At 41.7% G+C, this 16,684-nt stretch overlaps 1 protein-coding gene across 1 annotated transcript; it reads right to left on the bottom strand.

The window, feature by feature from the left end:
* Positions 1-587: 587 nt before the first annotated feature.
* Positions 588-13,595, bottom strand: LOC117267373 (RNA polymerase II elongation factor ELL-like). Its single transcript, XM_033643256.2, has 12 exons — positions 13,310-13,595; positions 9,651-9,695; positions 9,430-9,551; positions 8,542-8,702; positions 7,253-7,551; positions 6,953-7,077; positions 4,558-5,044; positions 4,385-4,472; positions 4,230-4,296; positions 3,847-4,018; positions 1,742-1,786; positions 588-1,652 (listed from the first exon to the last, which is right to left on the bottom strand). Exons 1-12 carry the CDS (start codon positions 13,442-13,444, stop codon positions 1,548-1,550), a joined length of 1,851 nt encoding a protein of 616 aa, XP_033499147.2. The 5' UTR covers positions 13,445-13,595; the 3' UTR covers positions 588-1,547.
* Between the last annotated feature and the right edge of the window lie 3,089 nt (positions 13,596-16,684).

The raw sequence follows: 16,684 nt of genomic DNA on the forward strand, positions 1-16,684 counted from the left end.
AATGTTCAAAATGATAATATGCACTCATTTTGCCTGCACCACTTTCCAAAACAGTTGGGCAGGGGCATCATTACCAGTGTTAGACCATCTTTTCTTTAAACAACACTCAGTGAGCATTTGGGAAGTTCTGAAAGATGGATTTCTTTCTCAAGATTCACGAACAAGCCTGCCAAAATCTTCAACAGTCAAAGACAGTCTGTGTGGAAGAGTGGGCCAAACTCCAGCCTGAACAATGTGAGATTAGTTTGTTCAGACAGGAAGCATCTTGGAGCTGGCGTCGCAAACAAAGGCTTCTCCAAGTATTAAAAACATTTCAGTTAGCATGTTCAGTCCTTTTTTATTGTCAGTCCACTTTATTTTTAAGGGCTAAAACATGATTTCTTTATCAGTGTAATTTTATTGAGTTAACACCAATATCTGGTCTAATTTCATGCGAATACCTGCATTAAATGTTGACATGTTTAATACTTCTATCCCCCACTATAGGTCAAAAAAGGATTTTATGTACCTTTTACACTGCATTCAGACTTTTTTGGAGTCGGGTTTGTACGTGACAAACATAAATAAGGAAAAAGATCAAACAAAATGAATACAAATGAATTTATTTGAAACTCTGACAAAACGTCTGATTTATTCTGCATGCATTCTGTAAACTACACAGCATGCAACAAAGTCTTTGTTTCTCAGCTCTTCTGTCTCAGCGAACAGTAACAACGACTCCGTAACTTTCTGAACTCTGATAATTATAAGCAGTTACTCATACTGTAAAGTCCCTGAATACAACTTCATATAGTGCTATCAATGGTTCATACTGTCTTCAACACCCAGGAAAGCCACATGAGGGAGAACACCAGTGGAATACTATGAGCCCAGAACTGGAAACCATTTCAGGCGCTGGCAATACTCTCAGAGCAGATCGGGCCTGACCCGAGCAGAACTGACACAACAACACTGATACAGTCTCAATTCATCAAACCCAACAAACAGATATCTTCTCAGGATGTGCACATCTGCCTCCCAGCTGCCATACGAGCCGTCTGGGTATGTACAGCGTGCGGTTATCATGCTTCCGGCTCAAACGTTATTGCTGACTTGGCGAACAGAACACATAAGCAAACACCCAAACAAAGCTGAAGTGTGTGATGGAGGATGGAAATCTACAAATGTTTTCTTAGCACCGCATCTCCACATGTGTGCATCTGTATTTTTAAAGAGTTTAGTTTAAACTTCTTTGTAAAAGTAATGTTTCTCCTTGTGTCCTTGGCAGTATCGTGTCACTGTACTGGTCCAACTTTTTCTTTTTTTTCAAAGATGATGTCGCATCTTCTAAGAACAGATCTCATATTATAGGTCTGCTTTTCCCAGCATACCACGGCCTCTCTTCACAAATGACTCCTGCCCTCAGTGACATTTCCAGCAGGTCCCGTGAGACCACGTTTAGCCAAGAAGACCATAGACTTCCAGCTCGATGGCATTCAGCTCAGCAGCGTGAACCTCCCCAGCCTCAGGGGGATTATTGTGCTCGTCTAAGATCGTTGGTCTCACAATCAGAGCTGTTGTTGGTCGTACTCTGATATGAGATTCTTGATGTGGGCCAGTTTGTTGTGCAGATATTCACAGCGCATCTTGTCCTGATTGTAGTTGGGGTTGGACTACAGGGACAAATAAAAGACTTGGTTATTTAGAAGCAAAGACAGGAGTGGAGTTGCCCCATGAAGCAATCTTGAGAAAAGAAATTTACCTTTTTAATTTTGCGATACTCTTGAACAATTTGATTATGAAGCGTCTAAAGGAGAGAAACAAGAATTCATTAATACGCACAGATAAATAAATAACCTCCATCGTGTTTGTTTGTTAAAGTTTGCTGAATGACTTCTGCTTAAAAAAATGTTTTGCAAGGAAGGAAATGTGTTCAACATGTTTGTTGAAGCTCAAAAGCAAACAGGGCATTTTAGTGAGTAACAGTAAATGTAAACATAATGTTTGTTTGTTTGAAAGAAAACCCCACAGGGCACCTTAAATGAAACAACTGAAAATTACTGACATGTTGACATTTGTTTTTTCTTTCCTTAATGAACATATGCCGACATTTCAGTGCCACAATTTTTAAAGTAAGAGTTATATTCAGCACCAATTAAGGTCACGTTTTCAGATTAAATGGCAAAAATGTTTTCTTCATTTCTTTTGTGTTCCCTCTGAAAAGGTTTTAAACTGTGACACAAAAACTGAGTTATTGAGCTGTAGATTTTGTGTATGGTTATACCTCTGCTCAGTATGTTATTAACAGTGATTATTTTGCCAATATATTACTTTATTTGCTTCTCTGGTACAACAACAGAGCCTATAACAGAAATTTATGGATTTACAAATGCGCATTTTTATAAAAGGAAGACTGAAACACGAAGGGAATGAGTGTTATTCTGAACTTAGATTTCATGCAGAGTATCTCTTTGGAAGAAGAATCTATGACTTGAGGTGCAGGTCCATAATTTATAGTTTTGAGGGTTATCATTCTGTATCTTCCCAGTAGTGTTTGAACATTGTGTGAACATTCAAATCTTGGTTGAAATATGTATGTTTTAGCATCATAGTGCTTTTTTCCCCAAGCCGTTCTTATAGAGTATTTTCACGTGACCTGACGTAGGTTTCCGCATGATGACGTTGCTACATATAAACCCCCTAGCCCGCATAATGTGCCTCTTTGTAACTGAGCCAAGCCTCCTTTGAGAAATGTGTGTTATCAATCTTCCACATTAGCTGTATTCGCCCAGTTCTGACCAAAGATTTGCGATAAGACATGTTGAAACAGTGGATTTCACTACAAGTCGATTGGCTGTAGAAATAGGCGACACGCCTTACATTCTAAAACCAGCTGCCAGCGATTTGCCAGCCGGGTTGCAGGTGACGCTATCAGCCGGCTTGAGGCTTGACGGCCAGTTTACACCACCGCAACTTTTCTCTACAACGTTCTCAAATGGTTTTGTCATCTTGCGAATCATTGGTCCAAACTGCGCTTAACCCCTTTAGCCATACAGTAGGTTAGCAATGTACTGCTGTGGAATCTTGTGAGTCAAAGTGGACGTTTGTGCCAAAATTGAAGGAATTCCCTCAACGCCTTTTTGAGATATTGTGTTTAACGAGAATGAGAAAAACATGAGGCCACAGTGACCTTTGACCACCAAAAGCTAATGAGATTATCGTTGAATCCAAGTTGATGTTAGTGCCAAATCTGAAAGAATTCCCGAAAGGCCTTCTTGAGATATCGCATTTATGAGAATAAGACAAACGCAAGGTCACAGTGACCCTGACCGTTGACCACTAAAATCTAATATGCTCATCATTAAGTGGACGTTTGTGCCAAATTTGAAGAAATTTCCTCAAGGTTTTCTTGCGATATCAGCCTTGGCTATCACCGGCCAGAGGCATAATTAAAACCACAAACAAACAAATTGAGGCAGCAGTATTCCAGCAACTCCCGTGTTCTGCCAGGTAAAATGACTGTTTTTGTCAAAGGAGCCTGGTGGCTTTGAAGAGAGTGATATAACAGCTTCAGTTCTCCATTGGAAAGAGCTGTCTGACGGCAAGGTAAAGCAGTGAAAATTTTAGACTGACTATGGATAGGTCTACCTCATCCAACCCCACTTCAAAAACATTCAAACTAACCCTTTCAGTTAGTATAATTATTAGCTCCCACCACTCATTCCTACCTCACTTCTGTTTACTAAGAGCAGAGAGGGGGTTTCCATTTGGAGTACCCAGAAAAGAATGCAGATGGACCCCCCTTCACGTAATTTGACAGTAGTCACAAAGTTAAATGTTGGATGTCTTTGTGGTTTTTTATTTTACCTTGTATTTATGTGATTCATGGTGTAGCCTTTTGCGCTGCATGTCCAGCTCCATGAACTGCCGCGTGACTCCGTCAATACGAGCGTGTAAATCTCTGTACTCGCTGTACTCAGTGTTAAAGTCCTGCTTGTAGCACTGCCTCTGCTTGTGGCTGCGGATCGCTGTGTACTTCCTGTGCAGAGAACATACAGGGACACTGTGATCAGATCAGTAAACCTACATCTACAGAACACAAAGAAAGCATTTGTGGTTTTGAGATCAAGGTCAGAGAAACACATACACAACCCTGATAACCAAATCTGTGATCTCAGATATTGTGTTGTGTAACATTTTGAAACCTTGGATGTATTTTGTGTCAAAGAACCAATAACAGGTTTACTTACGTTAGATAGTCTGGTGCATCTTTGTCAGCTTTAAGCACACCAGAGTCAAACAAAATTTCACTTGACTCTGAAGAAAAAAGAAACGGCGTTAAACTATTTGAAAATACTGAAAAATTAAAACGTAAAGTCACCAGTCAACAGCTGACAGCACTCACCTATGCCATCCTTAGAGACTTTATTGTTCGTATCCTCTGAACTGTGGTCTTTTCTCCTCTCTTTCCTGTCTCTCCAGCTGTCCTTCTCCTTGAACAAGAAACACAAAACTCAGTTACCAATGCATCACATAAAATGGGAAAACCATAAACTAAAGAACAAGTATTTCTCTTACATGATCTTTGTGTTTGTGTTTGCTCTTTTTCCTTTTGTTTGTGTGTCTTTTCAGATCAGGCACTATCAGCGGTGATGGAGGGCGATCAGAGTTGGGTTGAGGGGGGTCTGTTGTGACCGTGGGCTCCTCCTGAGCGCAGGGAGCTGGTTCTAGCCTCTCGGCCACGTCTGCCTCCCGCTCGCAGACCGCTGACAAGGAGTCAAAAAGCTTTCCAGGATCAAGCGAGTTCTTTTGTTGCCCGTCCCCCGCCGCTTCTGTGACGTCTTTAAGGGCCGCTTGTTCCGACGGCCTCGATCTTGACGTGTCGCTGGCTGTTTTCCTTGATAAGTGCGATATCCTGGGCTTCTTACTCGCCAAAGGGTCGGTGTATTCCTCTGGGAGGGAAGGTTTTGGACGGTGCGCTGGGGAGGAGTTGGGGGTGTCTCGTAGTGGACTGACCTGGGCCTCTGGGACGGTGAGGAGGTTCTGCTGTGGCTGAAACAGTCTCCTGCACAGAAATAAAAAGGAGACACATAAAATATTAAACTCTACACTGTATTTTAGCATATACAGTATAGTATTCACAGTTTTTGAGCTGCTGTCAAAACACAAGCAAATATTTTTTTGTTCACGGGGAAAAAGAGATCTGTGTGGGTACATGAGACCCTAAAAGAGGGTGGATCATGGGGAGAACCACCAGTTGGTCCAGGAGCTTCTCCTCCATGATGGCCATTTTGAGGCATATTTTAGGATGACTCGAGGGTACATTGACAACCTGCTGTCTATCATCCGAGAGACAAAAAAACCCACTGACTGTTCTGAGTTTGTGATTTATATGACACTAACATTAACCCTGACCATGTGTAGTTAATCTAACTCCCCTTGATTCTTTCGGGACTTGCAATAGATCTGAATGTAACAGCCTCTGTCGTGGTGATTTGTCTTGTATACTGTTAATGGGTTTTCAGCCATTCTCTTAGAGTGTTTCATGGTAGGAAAGTGTTTGTTAATGTTAGCTTCTGGGCAAAACTTGTTCAGTGTTAAATGCAGAACACACAAGGGCAACAAGGCAAAATCTGGAGCGCAGAGTTTTTTTCAGCTGAGATGCTTTGGTTGCGCCTGGTTGCTATGATACAGAATGGCTGCGGGAGCAAATATGTCAGCACAAGGTAGAGTATCTACTTGCTCTTGAAATGGGGAAAGCTGAAGCACACAGGGAGAGAGGACATACCCGCTGGACTATGCGGATTCTGTATTAATTTCTCCTCCACTATTGTTCTTGAGCAATATGACAGCTGGTCTTTGTGGTATTTGTCCTGGCCCTCCACTGTGGTTAGACAGCTTGTAAAAGTGACAGGGATGAGCGGCTGCAGCATTTTACCCAAAGCTGAATATTTTCAACTCTCAGGGACCAGGAAAAAAAAAAAAAAAAAGTAAACGTGCAGTGCTCATGGGCAGAATAGACACTCAACGCCTCCTCACTCTGCTGGCATTTGTAATATAGTGCAGATAAATATGTATCTGCCTGTCACAGCCTGAGGGACCAACAATTAATATGTATTCATCTGTTTAAAAAAAGCAGTGTACTATATATATTATATTGTATAATATTCAAAAATGGAGCAGCAGTATAACATAGAACCTATATACGACAACTGTGTATTGAATATGTATATGTGTGAATGTATGTAACGTAAAATATGAATTACTTTTATTTCTACTTGTATTTATTTATTTATTTATTTATTAAGTTATTTATTTATTTATTTTGGCAATAACACATCTTTGTTCATGCCAATAAAGCTAAAAAAAAAAAAAAAAAAACCTACATAGTGATTGTGGTGGTTGCTTTCCATCCCCTGCAGCTGGCTTTTCTTATGTATTGCAATATTGCGGTTATCACAACAGCCCTCCCTTTATAGTGTCCAGTATGTCAGATTTTTCTCCTCAGTCCAGTTCACGGCCCACTGCTGAGACAGACTCATGCACGCAACTCAGCTGGAAAAGATCAGCTTCAGTGACATGGTGCGCAAAAGACACTTTGAAATTCAATTTGAGCATCCACAGTGTCCGGACTGAAAGCATCTGTATATCAAATTAGAATTGCATTATAACTCATCTCCAAATTTCGTTAGATCCAATTTGAAGACGAAAAAAAAAAATCACATTTCATGTGTTGTTTTTTTAAGCTGTCCAGACTTTCTAAAAATCAATCTGGACACAATCTGGATACGCCAAAAAACTTGATAAGAGCTGGCAGTCTGAACACAGACTTAGCTCCTGATTCTAGTTTCTGAAGGCTCCATATTTCCTGCAGCTAGTTGGTATCTGACTGAACTATATATCTTTTCCTTCTAGCTGAATGCTAGACATTTTCATGATATGAAGCAGGTGGCAAGAATCTCTTTTGCGTTACCTGACGAGGATTCGTTTCAGAAGTTGCTGGTCTCCCACAGTGTAGCCTGGCCAATCCTTCTGTAGGTCCTTATACAGACCGTCTTTTAGAACATATGTGTTGTCTCTGCTATTGAGCTGGCCGACCTTCACACAAATACACACATAAAAAAAGCAGGTGAGAAAGACTTACATCAGTGCTCAGAGTACAAATCTGTTTTCAGGGTGACATGTTGTTATCTAACTCACAAAAATGGATGTTTAGTGTCGTAAATAAAAAAGATTTACTGTGTTAATGTGACTAAAGAGGAGAATAAATTACCTCCATCAGCACAGAGTTCAGCATGTCCTTCTCTCCTGCTGTCAGTCCGTCTTTCTGCAGCCTCAGGATGAGCTCCGGCCTCTTGTACGGCCTCAGAGCCAGCAGGTGTGTTACCCTCTCCCTGAGCGGCCTCTCCTGCACGTCACCCACGCTCCTCCTGTGTGAAGCACAGGCGCCCTTCTTTGGCTTGGACACGCCAACCCCCCTCTTAACTTTACTCAGGAGAGACTGGGACGAGTGTCGGGGCTTGGTCAGGCTGGCCAGCGCAGGGGCTGGGGCTCGCACCGTCACCTTCTTGCCTGTAGGGAGCACGAAATCTCACATCAAAAGCAGCACTTGCCTTATAAAGTAAAACTACGCTCAAACTTGGCTTTGGTTTTCATCATCAAAAGGTGAGTTACCTTGTGATGTCGTTTTTGTTTTTAGAAAGTCACTAGGCTGAACATAAATCCCGGCTATAAATGTGTGAACCCACTCCTTAAGAAGAGTACTTTTTCAGGCCAGCTCTGGCGAGATCAGACACAAGAGGAAATGGATTTAGTGGATCACCATATTTGTCCTGTGGCTGGATTGTGGATGAAAAGAGACGAGACCTCATTTCACCTCTTCACAAACCCACAGTCGGGTTACAGGGATTCACATTCAAGTCTCAGTGAGCACAAGCTGCCATCTAATTTAGGAAATAACCACACAGTTGCACAACCCTGTCGTGAGCGAGGAAGTGCTTTTGTACAGGCTTCCTCGGAACTGACAAAATCATCAAAACTGGTGTGTGTCGTGTGTGTGTGCGTGTACTCTATGTGCGTAAGTGTGCGTTCACCGAAACAAGATGACGGCGGCAAAAATATCTGTTTAGAGGGAAGTGGTTTGGTGGTTAGGAGAAGAAAGACAGCGGTGACAACAAAAAAAGGCTAAATCACTGTTCTCATCGTGTGTATTTTGGTGCTTGTGTCGCACAGAACAGTCTTTGTGTGTTTGTTGAGACTAAAATTATTACACACACTTACAATATTTACCCTGCTGTGTGTGTGTGTGTGTGTGTGTGCGTATGTTGAAGAAAACAGACAAAAAGGACAAAAACCTGCAGAAGAAAATAAGATTAACTGTTACCATGTCACTGGTTACCACACGTGTTGCCATGGCAACCGATGCAATATGGCTGACTGTGTACAGATTTGTCTCCAGGCCAGTATTCTTCCTTAGCTGGAGTCATGTGTTGTATAACCGAGCAGGCTGTAGATCGCACATGTGAGTGTTGTTTTTTCTCTTTCTTTCTGTGTGTTTCTTACCCTGGAAGCGCCCACCGTGTTTGATGACGATGGCCCCTCGACTGCGCGTCTCCTCCTCAGCCTGCGCCATGCTCTGACGAGCCTTATCGTACGAGTCATCTGTAGCGTTGACTGTCATCTTTTTCTGAATCACCCCGAGACATGACAGCTCCTCAGCAGCACTGGGAGGAGGGAGGAGAAGCAGCTGAAGACAGCGATCTGACAGAGCATTCAGGATTCCATCTATATGTTATCTCTTTCAGATGAGTGTGTGTTTGCTTTGCTGATGTTTTAGTGTTCAATTAGATGTTTGCTTAAATCAGCCACGTGACTTTGCTGCCAAACACACAAAACCAATCTGTAGTTTAACATTATGTTTACCATGTGTCATTTTGGCAAACAGCTCCGCAGCTTGTTTTCGTATCTGTGTCTGGACTCAAGCAGCAGATTTGATGAATAATTCCTCAACTTTTTCACAACTCTTGGCATTTATCAGAATCACTTCTCTCGCGCGCTCTCACTATTTCCAGGCTTCGTGGAGCCGTGCAGTCAGGACACCCTGGGTTCTCACTGGCATTTAAAGCTACTGACAGAGAGACGTTAACAGCAGGGTGACTTTCACACAGCAGCAGGGGGGCAGAGACATTTTAAAATATTGAAACTTGCTCAGAAGCTCGGTTAACTATAAACATAGAGAGTAAACATATAATCACTTTGCTGCAAACACGCTTACAGCGCTCATGAGTTGGTTTTGGATACAACACATAATCCACAGGCACCATAAAATGTGTGATTTCTGTTTTTATAGCGTCATCAATTTACTGTTTGCTTTCAGATTTAGTTTTGCACCTTATATTCCAATCTTGTGAACTAATTGTGTGTTTTATGAGATAATTTGTTGTGTTTTACCCCGTGCTGAGCTGCTGGACACAGTCAAAACTCCCATGCGGATTATCCCGAGCGACGTTAGTCACTCCGAAGGTGAATATCCTCAACTCATCTCTGTTCTCTGAGCATGGGATGGTGATTCTCTGTGACACAAACGAGAGAAACAACTAAACATTTTTCATGCCTGAGATGATATCAATAAACTGGTGTATGTCAACAGGTCAACAAACAGTTCTTCTTACCCCTTTGTTGCCATTAAAAGAGATGGTGGGATGGGAGGACCGACCCTGAAGAAAAAGACAAATCATTTAGTTCAAGTGTGTCTTAGAGTCACCAGTAAGCACACACACACTCACACACATGTACGATCTGATAACACACCAGCTAAGATGGCATGTAAAACGTACATCACAGAGGGTGTTTTGTGGTCTGAGCTGCTTGTACAAGCGCTACATCCTCCTTCGTTGTGGTTTCATCACTGCAATTACTCAAACCGTTTCCTTTATTGTCTGTTAGCTGTTGCTCTCAATGACTGTGCAGTGTTGAGGATGAAGGTGGGTCCCAACCTTTTTTGTTTGTATGCACATTTACTGGTTAATGTGACAGCCTGCAGTGCATCAAATCCACTTTTTCCTCTCCCAGTTAACAACATGTTATCAGCTCAGTGTGGCTGCAACTAATGTTTATTTTTAATGTCTATTAATCTGTCAATTATTTTCTCAAGGTATCAATAAGTTGTTCGGCCTATAAAATGTCAGAAAATTGTGAAAAATGTCAACCAAAGCCAAGGATAGTCAGTTTACTATCATACAGGAGTAAAGAAACCTGAAAATATTCAGATTTATGAAGCTGGAATCAGAATATTTTGACTTTTTATAACTAAAAATGTACTCCAATTGAGTAATGGAATATAAACTTAGTTGGCTATTGATTGAATAATTAACAACTAATCAACTAATCAATTAATCGATTAATGCAACTCTACAGCTGAATCTAATACCAAGTTATCCATTTCCCCAAATTTTAATCTGTATACCTCACTGCATTGTAGTGTTGTCACAGGATACCTAAAAAATATCCATATTCAGTGCCATTTTAGATACCACAGGGAAAATTGCAATTTTAAATTTCAAATTTTGGTTTAAAAGATAAATATAACAAGGCTATAATACGTCGACAACTTCTTTTCTTGGTTACTAGCAGAGAGGAGCCAAATGACTGTAGTAAATATTAGAGAGAAAGCGCAGATGATACTGGTGTATCGATATTGCAGAAAATTAGTTTTGAAATAGTTTCAAATATATGAAAATTTCTGTCTTCACAAAAGCCAAAATGTGTTCTCCTCTATGTTGCTCCCAGGTCACGGAGGGGACGGGATGGAGTCACATGACTACACATGCAGTAGTACATTTCTAATGGGACAGTACATAAAAGACGTACACAGTGGGGAAAGTATTAACAGAATTTTGAAAAAAACAATTACCGACACAGGCAAGAATTAGAGGTTCCGAATGTCGGTTCCCATTCGTTTTCCAATAATTGCCCAGCCCTTGACTGAACTGATAGCTGAAAGCATGAATGTAGAGGGAAGTCAAATTTTAGACATTAGTTTCTGTTGGCACATATTCGGTGCAGGCACTACTACCCAAGTGAAACACTAGTTGTATAAAGCGTTCTGTGGCTGCAGAGGAAGCTGCGTGAAATCTGATAATTTGCCTCAAGTGAAGTCACTTGAGTCGGTGTCGGTCTGGGCTGTAGACGATAAATCTGAAAATGAAAAAAAATTAGGTGTGTGGAGTCAGAAAAAAGTGAGCTCTCTGTAGCCGCACTTCTCATCTCTGCTAAAGGCTAGCGGCTCAAGGCTACATTAGCTGCTATTAGCATAACGCACCTGAATCTCCGATCGGGTTGCATTGTGGGTAATGTTGCACCAAGTTTTGTCAAGGGGAAAAAAAGAACGTGTGGAGAAAAACATACGTTATCACTGATTCTGCCGCAAAAAATTGTGATTGTTTTTCTAAACAACATCAACACAACATCGTGACGACTGCAGTGGGGGGTGGGGGGGTGGGGGGTGGGGGGGGTTCGCTGGAGCTTGCTGCGAGGTGACAGTGCTAACCACTGCACCACCGTGATGCCTGCTCTTTACATGTAAATTACTTAAAGGTACACTATGAAATACTTAAAAGTACACTATGCAGGAACTGTTGGTTACTGTTTGTATCAGTATCACTGGTGAAAGTGAAAGTCAACCCCAGTTTTGTCTGCGTGGCGTTTCACCTCCCTATATTTGTGTTTTTTCTGCCTTGAGTCCACGATTGTTGTAGCTTTCTCTTGGATGCAAGCTGCTTACAGTCTGGCACCCGGTCACTACCTTTTTATGAAGTCGCAACCTCATCTGCACACTGTGCCGAGGAACATCTGGACCCAAACATAGCAAAATAAGAAGAAAATACAGGATAAAACACCGCCACACACTTCTGGTGGGTCATAAGTGACGATTGAGGGAGATAACTTCTGTATGAGTCTATACACTGAAAGAAAATCCTGCATAGTGTACCTTTAAGATCAGCCTCACACCAATTTGCAAACCTACTTGAGTGCTTCTACTCCCTAAACACAGATTTGTTGATACAGGTTTTAACCTAATCATAGTTTCTGTTTTTCCAAATTAGACGAGCACTTCGCAGTGATACATGTACCTCTGCTGCATCCTGAGAATTGTGCATGTTGTGCCCATTAAATAAATTCAATTTGGTTTTAATAAGTGCACCGGCGAAGGTCATTAAGACCTGCTGCTCAAATGCAGCAGCAGCCTGTCACTTGAGAACATGAAGTGAGTGAAATAACAGCGAAATAACAGCCTGTCATGTCTCACAGGGCCGAATTAGCCTGTAGGAAATGGCAGAAACGACAGTCACCAAAGTGACACGTTTGCAGCGTGGACGGAAACTATGTGATGACTAGAATCAAAGTGACCTTTTCATGGAGAGGATTTGTGAGTCCACCTGTTGATGAGTGCAGAGAGCGAGGTGGCTGCCAGTGCTCACTTTGGCCCGGCTGCATGCAGAGGTTTTTTTTTTTTTTTTTTTGCTGTCTCTGTGATCAGGCCAAGAGGGGTATAAATAGGCATACTTACAGCTAAATAAAGAAAGTAGATATATGCACGGGCACAGTATTGTGAGGTGTTTTCCCCTCCTTCCTGTCTATCTCATCATAACAGGGTTACGTGATGAATACTGGAGGTATGACAGGAGCAGTGTGGTTTTCACCTTTCAGCAGAAAACGGGTGGCTGTAGTTTCTTCACTGAGGAGTTTCCAATCTGTGTTACTAGGAATTACTGAATAGAGGAAGCGTACGTGACTCTTCTCTGCTCTGACTTCCTGCAGTGTTTGATTCATTTGTATGAACTGGGTCAAATGACTTTAAATCTGTTCATCTGTCCTCCTAAAGCTACAAAAAACCGGCTGCAACTCTGTTCATGTTTACAAAAAAAAAGGACTCCAGTCCAAAATACCCTCCTACTACTACTAGCCTCCTTCCCCCCTACAGCCTGTTTCCTTTCTTCTCTCCTCGGCTGATTAACATTCATAGTACTTGCCAGCAGCTTGTAACGACTTGGCCAGCAGCTTGTTACAGGCATCACCACACAGGGAAGCGTTTCCGCATTGTATTATGCAACATGTATTCCCATTTCATAGCTTAAGAAGGAGGCTTGTAGGAGACAACAAGGTAGTGGTGAAGTTCGGCTTAAATGTGAATCACAAACCCGCCTTCCTCGCCTTTTCTCCCCACTTGGTTTATAAGTAAGGGTCCCTTTGGCGAAGTGGTACAACAATATCACCCCTAGCTGTGCGTTAAAGGTAATTATTCGAGGATAAATAGCTAACAATAACCTACCTTGCCGTTTTGAAAGGAGCCAATGGCTCTTGCCGCGCTGTCAGTTAGTTTAACATGAAAAACAGAGACGTTGCCGCCGCGGTTCAGTTTCCCGCTGGACAGTCCGTAACACTGGCTCTCCTTCAGCTCCGACATCCCGCCGGAAGTTCCCCCCTGCCGGGTTTATTCCGGACAAACAAACAAATCCCACATAAACAAACAAAACATTGGCGACAGGGTCCAGAGAGGAAGGCTCAACGGTTCCGTGTGGCTGCTCCTCCGCCGCGCGCTATTCTGGAGTAGATCGCGTTACGTCATGACGGCTGAGCAGATCTTATTGGCCCAGAGACATAAATAAACCATTACGTAGGGCTTACGTAACCACTTCACTTTCTCTGCCTCCCCTCTCTCTATGCTAATTTTTCTTTCTCTCACATGAAGGGAATTTCTGCAGTTTGAACAGCTCATTCATCTTTTCTTTAGGTTTCTATGAAATGTGTGTGTGTGTGTGTGTGTGTGTGTGTGTATACTGCTCCAAAAAATTAAGAGAATATCGATGAACAAATTATTCAACTTGAAAATCTTTACTGATGTACATTGTATAATTTGTTGAGATCAAAAAATCATCAATCTCCAGACTCTTTCACGCCTGTCACATGTGCTCAGTGTGAACCTGCTCTCATCTGTGAAGACAACAGGAGGCAAAGGGTGGACCTGCCAATTCTGGTGTTGTCTGGTGAATGCCAATAGAGCTGCACGGTGCTGGGCTGTGAGCACAGGTCCCACTAGAGGATGTCGGGCCCTCATGCCACCCTCACCCATGCCGCTCCTCCTGTTCCTCCTCACACAAAGGAGCAGATACCGGTCCTGCTGCTGGGTTGATGCCCTTCTACGGCCCCGTCCAGCTCTCCTTGATCTCCTCCATGCTCTTGAGACTGTGCAAGGAAACACAGCAAACTTTCTTGTGATGGCACGTATGGATGTGTCATCCTGGAGGAGCTGGACTACCTGTGCAACCTGACTGGGCTGCAGGTACCTATACATATATATATTTTGAATTGGGATTTGAAAACCAACATTAGTAACGTATGAGTCTGACCTCTCTGGTCAGGTGTAGCTCACCTCAACACATAAATTTAACTCTCTATTACTCATGAAGTCTGCCTGATGTTAGGTGTTGTCGCTGTTCACAGGGTGTCTCCAGGTATCAGACACTTGAATTAAGAGATTTTCAAGATATTTTTTATCCAAATTTAAGACAGATTTTTGGACAAATCATCTTTTTGTTATTCAAACATTGCAGGTAAGCATAATTAGGAGTAGTATGTAAGTGGCCTTGTGCAGAGGTAGGTTTTATCCGGGAATATTATTATTAAAATGGGTTAGGTTAATCTACATTTTGCCAACAGGTAAGTGCAAGTATAAAGTAAAAAGACTGTATTAGGTTCAGTGGTAGATGGAGCCTATCCCAGCTGACATTGGGCTAAAGATGAATAAATTAAATTCAGGGTTCAACATTAACTTTTTTTCACTTGCCCAGTCAAGAAGGTTGGCCAAATATCTACTTGCTTCTATGTAAATTGTTTTATTTTTCATTGTTTTAAGACTAAAGTATATTTTTATGTTTAGCCTTTACTGCAAAGCCTAGATCTCTAACTTGCAACAAACTGCGCAATACATACAGCTTCACACACATCCTTTAACACCACCCACCTAAACCTGTTTCCAGGATAAGTGAAATGTTTGCTTGCGCTTTAGGTCATAAACATTGTCTTTACCTGTTTACTCGCAAGTGCCTGATCAGTACTAAAAAAACATGTTTAATTCTTTATTCTTTTTGTACCATTTGTCTGATCGGGTAAGTGTGTTGCTAGATTTCCTGGATCAACGTAGCATTTTACACACCCAGGGCAGTCGGGCAATTCTTATAATTGAACCCTGACATTAGATAAAATGTTTGTGGCAATTAAGACCTCACAAACTTAAGACTTTTCAAGGGCCTGCAGACACCCTGCATCCAGGATATTGCAACAGAATTTGGCTTGAGAGGCTCAGTTTTCAGTTGAAAAAGCTTTTCAATGTGTGACCTTTGGGTTGAATATGGTTGGAATGTCAGTACAATTAACTAACGAGCCTGGTCTCACTCCAAAGTCGTCGAAATACAGCACTTGGGCAGTGACTTGCAGCATCAGAAACCAACAAAAAAAGGCGTCCTTTAACTTCAGTATGATATGCAACCGGTTGTGGTGAAAGCATTGGGGAAAGCAGCAGGACGAAGATAAAAGTTAAGGTGGCAAAAGTCCTACTGGAGCAGTCAGGAGGGGTGGTAGATGGGTCCAACACACATGGACTTTCACCCAAGAGAGTTGTGTTCGTGTCCCATAAGATTGTAAAACCAAACCCTGTCCTTTTTTCCTAAACCCAACCACATGTGTTTGTTGTTGAAGAAAAAAAAACTCAATTTGCAACGTCGTGTATTTATTTTGTAAGAGACTGTATGTAAACGTTAAATTTCCTGTAAAAACAGAAGTGTGTTTCGAAAGAAGACAATGCATGTAACAGGCAGAACTTGACACAGTGTCCCAGAACGTCAACAACCAACCTTTGACTTCATGTGTGGATGATGAATGTCCATGACCAAGCGTCAATATGTGACGAGGTCGCAGTGAGAATGTGTAGAACTAACAGAGGTGGAAAGAGGACTAGAAAGTGATATTCAAGAAGACAGAGCACTGCTCCACTGTTACACTGATATAAAACTCAAACTTTATGATCATTTACAATGTAGTTAGAGTTTAAGTTAGCTCTTTTCTATGCAGGAATACTTTCAATTTGGAGAATTACAAGTGAGATGCTATATGTTGCAAATGCCTCTGACGGTCTCTTCTCCAATGAGAGTGGACACAGATGTCAATAAAGCTAAGTTCAGCACATCAGTGAACACAAACTCAACTTGAAGCAAAATGACTGTCTATAGAAAATACTTCCAAAAGCACAAGTACACTAACAAGCTGCTGAATTGCAGCACACTAAAGGGGGGCATTGTTATTGTTTCATGCCATTCATGACATGTTTGCATGTTAAGGACGCAGAGAAAATTAGATTAATGTGCTTCCCTGTTGCTTATGCATGCTGTTAATTTTATTAGCTCCAGCTAATTGCTGTTTGACTTAATTGCACATCTGGTATTTGAGTGTTGCTGAAGTGTTTTGCTGGTGTCAGACGAGTTCGGAACGAGTGTCTCTCCCACATTTTGAAATCATTCACGTCTGATTTATTTATTTAACAGAACAGTTCAGCACTTTGCCGAGAACAAAAGACATAAAAGGTGAAAAATACAAAAGACAGAACAAGAGCATCACAATCACAACTGTGTTTTTTTAGATACAAATGACC

This window comes from Epinephelus lanceolatus, chromosome 15, assembly GCF_041903045.1.
Source record: "Epinephelus lanceolatus isolate andai-2023 chromosome 15, ASM4190304v1, whole genome shotgun sequence".
Lineage (NCBI taxonomy): Eukaryota > Metazoa > Chordata > Actinopteri > Perciformes > Serranidae > Epinephelus > Epinephelus lanceolatus.

Coding starts and splice junctions, on each gene's coding strand:
- LOC117267373 (XM_033643256.2), bottom strand. CDS start 13,444: ATGTCGGAGCTGAAGGAGAGCCAGTGTTACGGACTGTCCAGCGGGAAA. Junction 7,552..8,541: donor ACACGGTGGGCGCTTCCAGG/GTAAGAAACACA, acceptor TGCTCCCTACAG/GCAAGAAGGTGACGGTGCGA. Junction 7,078..7,252: donor TGAACTCTGTGCTGATGGAG/GTAATTTATTCT, acceptor ATTTGTGTGAAG/GTCGGCCAGCTCAATAGCAG.